The sequence below is a fragment of the Anopheles nili genome, chromosome 2 (assembly GCF_943737925.1).
Source record: "Anopheles nili chromosome 2, idAnoNiliSN_F5_01, whole genome shotgun sequence".
NCBI lineage: Eukaryota > Metazoa > Arthropoda > Insecta > Diptera > Culicidae > Anopheles > Anopheles nili.
Window position 1 is genome coordinate 59,876,366 of NC_071291.1, and position 10,863 is coordinate 59,887,228.

At 43.8% G+C, this 10,863-nt stretch overlaps 4 protein-coding genes across 4 annotated transcripts in view; 1 reads left to right on the forward strand and 3 right to left on the reverse strand.

Annotated features, from left to right (window-relative positions):
* The window catches only part of LOC128721074 (cell adhesion molecule Dscam2), a 47,299-nt gene extending 44,700 nt beyond the window's left edge, over positions 1-2,599 (reverse strand). Inside the window, exons 1-2 of the mRNA XM_053814785.1 lie at positions 2,518-2,599; positions 2,011-2,340 (exon numbers count right to left, since the gene is read on the reverse strand). Of these exons, the coding sequence (XP_053670760.1) occupies positions 2,011-2,340; positions 2,518-2,599 (412 nt within the window). The remainder of the gene's footprint in view (positions 1-2,010; positions 2,341-2,517) is intronic.
* Positions 2,600-3,768: 1,169 nt separating this feature from the next.
* LOC128720657 (kinesin-like protein costa) lies at positions 3,769-7,061 on the forward strand. Its single transcript, XM_053814343.1, has one exon. It carries the CDS (start codon positions 3,769-3,771, stop codon positions 7,015-7,017), a length of 3,249 nt encoding a protein of 1,082 aa, XP_053670318.1. The 3' UTR covers positions 7,018-7,061.
* Positions 7,062-7,227: 166 nt separating this feature from the next.
* On the reverse strand, positions 7,228-8,597 carry LOC128727150 (zinc finger protein 501-like). Its single transcript, XM_053821027.1, has 4 exons — positions 8,109-8,597; positions 7,804-8,044; positions 7,423-7,703; positions 7,228-7,329 (listed from the first exon to the last, which is right to left on the reverse strand). The coding sequence occupies exons 1-3, from the start codon at positions 8,595-8,597 to the stop codon at positions 7,468-7,470; spliced, it is 966 nt and encodes a 321-aa protein (XP_053677002.1). The 3' UTR covers positions 7,228-7,329; positions 7,423-7,467.
* Positions 8,598-10,501: 1,904 nt separating this feature from the next.
* LOC128720658 (uncharacterized) overlaps positions 10,502-10,863 on the reverse strand; it is an 11,686-nt gene continuing 11,324 nt past the window's right edge. The window contains exon 11 of the mRNA XM_053814344.1: positions 10,502-10,863. This exon is cut by the window's right edge and continues 9 nt beyond it. Coding sequence (XP_053670319.1) covers positions 10,721-10,863 — 143 coding nt within the window. The 3' untranslated portion in view covers positions 10,502-10,720.

The following is a 10,863-nucleotide window of genomic DNA, read 5'->3' on the forward strand; positions in this document are numbered from 1 at the left end:
CGAAACAACGCCAACGAAATCGGCAACAAACGATGGGATGGAACATTTCAAAATTGCCGAGTTACCGCGAATTACATAGGCATTGTTAACCTCTGAGTCATAGTATTGCTGAACCACTGGACGGATCCAAAAGTATATGGTACAACTGTATTAGGGAGTTTTGATACAATATTGCTAGTACGAAATCAAAATTGAAGTCAAAATACTCTTTGAGATGAACTACATAGAATGAAGCCGAAATCTTAAAGCTGTTAAAGGAATGGGAAGGTCAAGGGATTACTGAAACCGACAATCGAACTACAAAACGCACCCTCCTCAACAGTGGAATTGGAGTAGAAACTCTCATTGGTGTCTGTAGTGTGCCAAGAGATGATCTTCACAAAATCGGCAACATACGACGGTATTTGGCATTTCATAAGTACCGCATTTCCGCGTATCGCGTACTCTTTGTTAACGTCCACGTCGTAATACTGAGCAATAACTGATAAGCGCGACCGAAACGAGATGACAAATTTTTTTCTTTAGAATAAGCTTTACCAAAAATAGCTCATAGTTAATTTAAATTTTCTTCAAAAAAAGATAATCACATCCTAAGAAATGGTACTGGATGGGAAATGGATCGATGATTCTGCGCTTCGCCTAATGCACATCGCTTCCGACGAGTAACATTCAAAATTCTAACCGTTCGAATCACCAGAATAAATGAATGAGTTTTCCTTTACTTCATCCCCGTTGGACCAGGAAACAACATCAACAAAATCAGCCACAAAAGAAGGTATCAGGCACTTAAAAATAGCCGAATTGCCTAGGATGACATGCTCCTTATTCACGTCAACTTCATAGTACTGGGAGACAACTGCCACGAGAAGATATGCGAAAGAAGCCGAACATTACGCACAGAAAGGAGATGACATTGTTAGTGTTCGATTTTTTGTGGACAAATTTAACAACCATCTGATCGGGGTGGAATATTTTTGCTCGCCTTTTGCTGAAAAAATTGCTGAAATTTTTTGTTAAAGAAATTGCGCAAATGGGATGGTACAAAACATCTGACACGTGCTAGAGGTGAACGAGCTTCGCTGGTATGATGAAATGAGGCGATCCTTTTATGTGTGTGTATGTGTTAATCCTTCCGTTATCCTTATCGTCACGTTCAATCTGTTACAACGTGTGTTGGGCAGAGATACACCATTTTCAGACAGTTAGCACTTAAACGCATGTCTTCACGAGCACTAATTTCATTTTTGCAATATTCAATCTTTTGTGGATTATAATTATGTTTCACGTAAAAAAAAACACCAACAAATCAATTAATACATAATATCAACTACAAATTGATTGCTTGCACTATTATTTCTCACAATACCGGAATACACTGGTACAGCTGCTCGACCACGTGTCGCTTACTTCGATCACTTCTCACACTATTTAATGACATTGCACATGTATCGATTTGCTTCTCTTCATTGCATTTGCAATGCCATTTTCAATGAACACTTGATTGGGCAGTAGATCACTCCGGCAACATTAGGACCATCAAAAACACAGCACTTGTTTTTTCTCTCTATTCTCCACTCTTTCATTCCGCTTTCTTCACACATTCATTCTTCGGCGTACTCTAACGCATATCTTTTCCTTCTTTCCGTCTTCCACGTGAAGAACAGGACACATTCAGGCAGTCGGCTTTCCACGGCTTATGTATTACTTCAACCTTTCGTCGGTGGTTTTCACTTCACACACATTTCATCCACCACACACATGGATGGCCACTGCACATGGTTAACACTCACACTTAATCCAAATACAATGAATTGAAACGAAGCAGCCGGCACACGGGATAACCGACGCTTACCCACTCTCAGCCTCTCGCATCCTTATAAAAAAATGCTCGTTTGCCTGCTTCCAGCGCACATGTGCGTCTGCTTTTCCGTCCGACTAGCAGAGCAGATGTTTTGCATTTTTTCGCCCATTTCGCGCATACAAGAAATATTTTCAGCCCCACCAACTTACCGGCGCGAACGTTGACGTCCCGCGAAATCACCGATCCGAACTGGTTCTTGGCCATGCAGGCATACACCTGGGCGTGTACTTCCTGCCGGTAGTCCTCGGCACGGAACGGAGGGAACACTAGGTTGCCGTTCGGTAGAATTTGCCGTAATCCGGGAACGTCCCCGACGGCCGTTCCATCGCTGCGAATCCAAATCATCTCAGGAGGCGGGTTACCGGTAGCGCTGCATTCGACCACGGCACCGGTGGAATTGGAGAAATCAATGCGATTGGTCGGTTCCTTCAGGAAGACGGGACCTTTCGAGTCGTCCACCTTGCCAGCGGCAACAACTGCTGCATTACAAGAAAAAAACGACGTCACATTAGAACGGTTCAGCAAACATTGGCATGCCTACTATGATCTTGCGTCTAGGAAGGATTGCGTCTGGAGACGCTTATAATCTCCATAATCATGCCTGTACAATCACTGCACGACAACGAATTGGTTCAAAAAAAAAATATGCTACTCACCATTGAGACAATTGAATCCACTTAACAGGCAGAACAACGCGAGTGCCGCGGTACGCGATGATTCGCGAACCAGCATCACCATCATTGCCGACTTCTCCAGTCGCTTTTTGGTGCACGATAGCTCAACCGATGAATTCAAATTCTTATCACTCGCAAAAACGCTCTAATCGCTCGTATAATCGCAAATGACGAATACTGGGGCACAGTACTTAATCACAATCTCTGGAGCTCCCCGGCTCCAGGGCCAAGTGGGTGGAGGCTCCTTGCACGCTACAGAGGACGAAGGATGCGCCTGTCAAGTAGAGCAAGGAAGCAGCGGGGTGACGCATGGAAAATATAATCGATTAACGAAATGCTTGGGTGATAAAACACGCGAAATTACACTCGCAAACACGAAAAAACGGCACCGCCACGACTTCCTCATTGTGTGCCATTGTCTCTTGCATTCGATTCATCTGTCGGGTGCAATGGTACGCTGTGTGATTGTGATTTTTCACGCACGCCATCATCCCGACGACAAATGGACGGCAGAAGCAGCACCAACAAACAAGCACCGCCCTTACGCACTGTGCATCCTGGACGCGGTTTATCCTTGTGCAGCACTTTCGATTACTTACCAGCCACCAATGGAAATGCAGAAAGGACTTCACAAAACACTAATTCAACTCGCAAACACGACGAATTGCTCCTCCGTTGATTTTTACCAACCAACTTCTCAGGGAACAAATGTTTGTGTCTAAGGTCTTCTTTTTCTTCGGCTGAAGTATCAGAGATTGTCATTACGCTCCTACCAGACGGTTCGACAGAGTTTACGTTCTGTGCCTTACTGCGAAGCTACACATTTGGTATGTATAATATTTTATGTTTTTGAATAACTTGCAAGTTGTACGAATTGTACACGAATTATGAGCTTTATATATACTTCCAAACTAAGTTCTTCATTTTAAGAGCTAAAGGGTCATAAATATGCTAAACCATATATCCCAAAATCAGTAAAATTCGATGATATTTCCAAATGAAGTGCCCACCTTTTAGTTTGGTATTGTCAAAACGACGGTTAGACCCAACCTTTCGTACAATCAGTTGTCATGCTTAGAAACATGATAAATAATAAAAAGTAAACATCACCAAAAGCCAATAAAACGAAAGGTGTTTTTCCGCACAACCTTTAAATGCCACAAACAGTAAGAAAATGCATTTGATGCATGCTATTCGCCGCTATACACTCTTTTTCTTTCGTTGCAGTAAAATATGAACATACCGCTTAAGGTTATAGTGCGCGTCGCACCTATTGCGTGCCATGAAGCAGACAATAAGGCTAGCGTTCAGGCAGGCGACAATCTGGAGGATGACAACTATCTCAAAGCGGGAGATGGCCGTACGTTTCGTTTTTCGCAAATTTTTCATTCACCGATCAGCAATCAGGAGCTTTACTTTGAATCCGTTGCCGGGCTAATGGAATCTGTGCTGGAGGGCTACGACTTTTCGATCGTAACGTATGGAGCGAAGGCGACAGGCAAAACGTTCTCGCTTTACGGCGCCCCAGCCGAGAACAGTCCGAGACAAGTGCATGACGACGGGATTGTATTATGCTTCATTCGAGACTTGTTTTGCCGCTTAAATGCGCATCCAGAGCGTATGTTTTCCATTAGCGTTGCGTGGAGTGAAATTACAGCCAGTGGCGATGTGATGGACGTGCTAGAAAACGCCGCCATGGTGCAATGTTTCTCGGTAGAGGACACTTACGCGCTTCTCGTGCTCGGTCTGCATCGACGCAATAGAGACAACCACAGTATTCTTAGCTTAATATTGGAGCAACAGTGGACTTCCGTTGGAGGCATGAACCAGCATCGACAGTCGACCATCAGCTTCTGTGACCTCCGGGGCACGGAGCGAGAAATGGTGGACGAAATGCTAGTACCCAGTGATACAGGGCTGCGCAAGCTGGAGGACATTGTTATCCGTCGAAACGAGCAGTACAACGAGTCCGTACTGACCGCATTTCTGAAAGATTCCTTCGGAGGTCGGGCACAAACGTTGCTCCTGTTGTGCGTCTCCGCTTCCACGCTGGAATCTGACTGTACGGCACACGACTTAGAATTTGGCGAACGAGCGGAGGAGATTGTGAATCACGTCGTTATGAACACGTTCTCCGATAATAACGTCCCGATCGTGGCCCTGAACGATGATACGCTCGGCGGTACGAACATAAATCTCGATGGGCTATACTTTGCATCGCAGCAGTGGTCAAAGCTGTTGAAAAATGCCGAATGTTTGTTCACCAAGCTGTTCAGCACGTGTGAGCTTAATCAAACGGAACGAAATCAAATCGAAGAGTGGCTATACCTCAAGGCGGAGTGTGACGATTGTTTCAGCTCGACCGACATCAGCCTGCCGACCGGGACCCAACCGACTCGAGTATGTTTAGGGCCGATAGAGGAGATCGACGAGGCAGAGGATAACGCGCTGCACGACAGCAATAAAGAAGCGTTTCCTTCGGATAATGAGAGTGATTCGGACATTTGTACACACCTCACGGACGTGAGCGATCGCATACAAAGCTACATTAAGACGTTTCAAGCAAAAACCAACGATCTCATCATGGACAAGTATCAGGATTTTTTCCAAACGCATCCCGAAGGCGGAACCGCTCCAGAATCCCGAGAGGAGCTGGATCAAAACAAAGAACGATCGGCTGACGGTGGCAACTTTCACAATCCCGCACGAAGGAAATCAATCTTTGACGGCGAAACGACTTACAGCACCGATCTGACGCTGATGATGCCGCTTAAAAACGAACCGTTGACCATCGCGACGACGGCAGTGGAGAAAAAACTAAACAGCAATTTACGCATCTGTCAGACAAGCATAGAATCGCTGCATGCACAGATTGAAGAGATCCGGCGGACAATCACGCTGAAGCAAAAGTACATTACAGATCTGATCGAGAATAGCGAAACTCGCTCGGTTGCCAAGTCGCGCTTCAGCAAGAAAAAGCACAAGCTCGAGGCGGAATACGAGAAGGCAAAGAAGCAGCTACGGAAATCGGTTGTCAACGGAACGAACAAGGAAGAAATCAATCGGTTGAAAAGCCAAACATCACAGCTGGAGCAGAGGTTGAAGGATCTGGAGTCGATCGGCTTCATTGCTGGCGAATCGGGCCACAAGAAGAAAAAGCTGCAGCAATCGATCAAGGACTCGCAGAAGCAGCTGGACGTGTTGCAGAGAATGCTCAAAAAGGAACTCGAACGCAAGGAAGCGCTTGAGAAGGAGCTGGAATCGCGAACCCAAAAGGAGTCGCGGGCGGCAGCTCGAACGAACAGTAACGCGGGGGTGCAAGAGCTAAGCGAAAGTAAGAGCAAGATAAGGAACATGAACGAGCGCATCTCGCACATTGAGCACGTGCTCAAAGAAAAGTCGAGCAATTTGAAAAAGTATGTCAACAAGAAAAGCGCCGAAAAGGAATCGCTGCGCTGCGAGATACGCAACCTACGAAGGACACGCGATCATCTGGTCGAGCAGCGATGCCATCTCGATCGGAAGATACGCGAAGACAAGATGCCGTCGTTTGATGAAGAGCGCAAGCTTGTGGAGTGTGACGAAGCGATCGAGGCGATCGACGCGGCAATAGAGCTGAAAAATGAACTGATCTGCGGACGGCGTAGCATCGACACGGACGAAAGCTTACAGCGCGAGAAGGGCGAACAAATGCTGATGGCCAGACTGAACAAACTGTCGCTGGACGAGATGCGCACGCTACTGTACAAGTACTTCCAAAAGGTTGTCGACCTGAAGGAAGCCAGCCGCAAGATGGAGCTTCAGTTCATCTCGCTCGAGCGGGAGAAGGATGCGTGGGAGTGGCAGGAGAAAATCCTGACCAACACCATCCGCCAGACGCGCCTGGAGAAGGAGCGCTCGATCGTGGCACTGCAAAAGCAGCACGAAACGAAGCTGAACCTCATGTTGCGCCACTTTGCGGTCGACACGTCGGCGTCCATTTCCAGCACCATCCCGGATAGTGTGCTGCCGCCTTACCACACCCAAACCGAGTTGGTGCTGGGGTCCGGTTCCGCCCGCTACCATCACCACCGGGTGCAGTACGAATCGGACAGTGGTAGCAGCGAACCGCGGTTTTTGAGCGGTCACACCTCCAAGCAGTTGGCGCATTACAAAACCAGCTCGATTCCACCCGCCGGAGCAGGTAGCGTTCTCGGGCAAAGCTCGGCCGCGGCTTTCGCGCAACATCGCAGTGCTACGACGGCGGTGGCCCAGCCACCTCTGGTGGCAATCGCGGAGAAGGAACATCGGCCGAAAAATAAGCTTTTCTCGAAGCTGCAGGTACTTTCGCGCTACCACGGAAGCGATAAGCGCAAGATTTTTCAATCCGACATCCCGCAGCAGAATCTCAAGCAGCTACAAGGCGCGTCGCGGCCATCGCTAACCAAAGTGACACGCGAGAAAAATAAAATCATCATTCAGAGTGACGGTGGAAGCAAATAGATGGGGTATTTTTCGCCCCCGACAATCGTACCCATTTGTAGTTCACTAGCTCTCTATACGAATAGTGCATTTGAAATGTTGTCTTAAATCCGTCGATCATGTTAGGCGAGTGTGTGGTTATTGAAACTTAAATTTCAGATTTTATTCCGTATTCGTACGCACTGATGCATGTCTTGTATGTCCCTGTTGTCAATAAAATCATTTGTAAATGTGAATGTATTACTTCAATAAATGAGCAAAACGTGTTACAAATATCGAACGGGCTTGCATTGTTCAATCATGTACATAATCATAAACGAAAGTCTTTGTAATCTATAACCTGAAAAGTAATTGTCTCGTTATAGCATTAAACAAAGGCCGTGACGTAAGGTAAAGGTGCATTAGCATTTTAATATTTCGCTTTACCTGCATTAAACATTACATCGCTCAGTTTATCCGTTAGACTCTAAATCATTTTCCAGCTGGCAAACCATTTGTACACTCCGCATGGACTTTAGTATGGGTTTGAAGCGCGACGAGTTGTATAAACCGCTTAAAACATATCGCACATTCGTGTGGTTTTTCACCGGTGTGTGTCATTACGTGGTGCTTTAGAGTTTCCGCTTTTCCAAACGATCGATGACAGTATGAACACTTAAATGCTTTCACTCGGTGATGAACGAGTCTGACATGTCGCGTGAGATTACCTAGATGGGCAAATAGAGTCCCAGAAAATAAGGTTTGGTTTTGATAGAAAGTACCCATAAGTTGGCATGTGAACTAAAATAGCGCAAATGTGCTTCATACCTGAGTTTGAAAAAACTTGCTCACATTGATCACAGGTGAACCTTTTCTCCTTTGTATGACAGTTCATGTGGGCTTTTAGTTCGTCCGAAGTTATTTTTTTAATCCCACAGTGTGGACATTCAAAGTTCTTAATACCCTGATGACGCAGCTTATGTATCTTAAGTTTGTAAGCAGTGGGTAGTTTTTTATCGCAAATTTCACACTGAAAAGGCATATCACCTGTATGAGTGTACAAATGTTTCTGAAAAAAAGGATACATATTAGTATTTTGAAGATCCAAGAGACCATGATCCGCCCCATCATACCTTAAGTCCATTGTTTTCCAAAAAAGTTTTACCGCAAGATTCGCAAACGTATTTGTTAGACGCGGGTTTAACGTATTTAGGATCATGCCTTCTTTGATGCACCGTTAGTCCCTGTTTTGTAGCAAACGATGCATTGCATCCTTTGAAGTCGCACGCAATCTTGGCTAGATTACGATTTGAGTGTTTATACTTCAGGTGAAGTTTTAGATTATACCATTGCATAAATTGCTTTCCACATATATTACAGAGTGCAGGTTTCAGCCCCTGATGTACTCGCATGTGTCCTTCGAAACGGTGCTGCGTGCGGAACTTGCGTCCACACTCATGGCAATGTAATTCCTTTCGTTGGTTCCTAGTTTGTAATTCCTCCACGTCGATCGAGGTTGATTGTGTTGTTTCATCTTTGGTAATTTGAAGGTCATTTTCGCTGTTTTCAAAACAACTAGCATTATTTTCTTCATCCTCGATTAGCTCCTCTTCCGAGAGCATTTCAATTTTATAAATATTTTCGTCAATGCCAGCATCTATATTATTTGAAACGACAATCTCCATCCCTGTTTCGATTTCATCTTCTTTTGTCCAATCATCACAGTTAGAGGGGCTAATGGTTGTTATCCGATCGTCAGACTGCAGAAAGAAAAGGTTTTAAACAACCAATATACTAGATTTCTGTTATACTAGAAGAACATATACTAGAATTCTGAACCATTATTACCTGTATGAATTTGGTATATGCAGACATACACGCTGTTCGAAAATCTTCATAGCTTATTAAATTTTGCTGGCAAGAATCACACAATTTAAGTAACCCCTTTTCATCAAATTTTGCAATCTGGAAGCAACGGTTGCTCATTATCGCAATCTCAATATTGTTATTGTGTTACCGGAACAAACAACAAACCTCTAGGCATGTAAGATTGAAAAATACTGTAGAGAATTCAATCAAACTCCTAAAGTGTCCATCGTCACACACTTGCGCACAGATAAAACAAAACTGGTCCATATTTTATATTTTATGGTACACTAGCACGTCGATACGATGAGATAAGTTTACGATGAATGCAAGAAAGACAACATTTCTGGTAAATACTGCATCCTTCCATACAAATTCGTTCCATACATAATAAAATAATAACATAAACATAAGATACGTCAGCTGGTTTTCAAATTTGACATTAGGCAGTGGTCTATTGAAGTTATTGAATGCATTGCGTGCATTCTTGGATGATGCAGTGTGATACGATCTTTACCTGCAGCACACTTGTGTGAGGTTGCTAACGCACTGCCTCTTAACAAGAGTTTAAAATAATCTTGAAGGTGTACTAATATCTTTTACAAAAATGAACCCTTAAAGCACGTTGAATAGTTAACATAAAGCCTTTGTAGGACTTGAACATGTGCTATTTGAAAACAAAATAAATGCTGAAGTCCCGTTATGCTAAATGTAGCACATTCTAAGCCGACAATATTAAACTCACGCTTCTACCGGTATCAAGAGGCAAAGAGAAGGACGAGTAAATTACAAGTCTCTCCCAAAAACCATAAATCAGAGTCCTTATCATGGATTATCAGTTTGATCCCTAGGTCTTAATTATCTTGAGAGACTTCAATGCAAAAATAGGCAGGAAACCAATGTACTGGTGGTAGGTTAACTATATCATCAATCTACATAGTCACAGCAACAATAATGATAATAGAAAGGTTCAGTATGCAACAGCATCCTACGAGGTCCAAAGAAATACCAAATTGATCACCAGATGGAGCCACTATCAACCAGACCGACCACGTGTTGATATACCTCGGACGACGATCAAGTTTGTTAGAAGTCATAAATGATCGTCGAGACAACATGTAATCGCACAAATGAAAATGAGGGAAAAATACAGGATCAACTTAACACAAACTTATTGCAATGAACTGTTACGTTCAACAGGCATTGAAAAGGGCATTTAGATGTTTTAAGTAACGAAACATTACTTTAACCAAAATCGACTGCAATACTAAATTTACTATAGCCGTTTTCAATTTGCTTTTGACTATGAAATGCAGAACCAGAGGAATCAATCGAAACCCATACATATTGTATCTCAGTTCCTTGTGCTGTTTCAAGACCCATTTTTCCAGTTGTTAAATAAACCAAATCGTCCAGTAAACACAAAAGCAAGTTATACTTGATTTAATAATCTAATGCAACTATAGTGCATATTTCCATAGATTGCATGAACTGTGCACTTGATTACTTGAATGTACCAAGTTGATGCCAACATTCAAAACGGAGTATTATATCGAATAAAACAAACCAAAACATTCCTCCCAGCTAGGAAATACACAAAGCGGGTTGTCCTTTAAAAAAAAAGAAATAAATAATTTCAACTGCTACATTAACCGTGTACTGTTTTGTTGAATTCCTTTATTGTTCTTGTTTTCTGTGTTTCAGATTTGTTTTGGTTCAGATTGCTTATGCTCTAAAAGTATGGTTTGTTTGGTTTAATTACTGGTTGTAGGTTTTGCACCCAATGTTCAGTCCCTAAATTTGTTCCGGCATATACATATTGTGTTGCTGAAGTGTGTCGCGCGGTCCATCGACGATGCAGGCGGTAGACCATCCGGTTTTAGGCAGCCTGGTTCATCTGGAGCCGCTTGTCCTTGAGGGTGATCGAGTCCCGCAGAATAATGGCGATCAACGGCATACTACCCATCACCATACAAACCCCCATGCAGTAGAAGCATATCTCATACCCACCAGACACGTCGC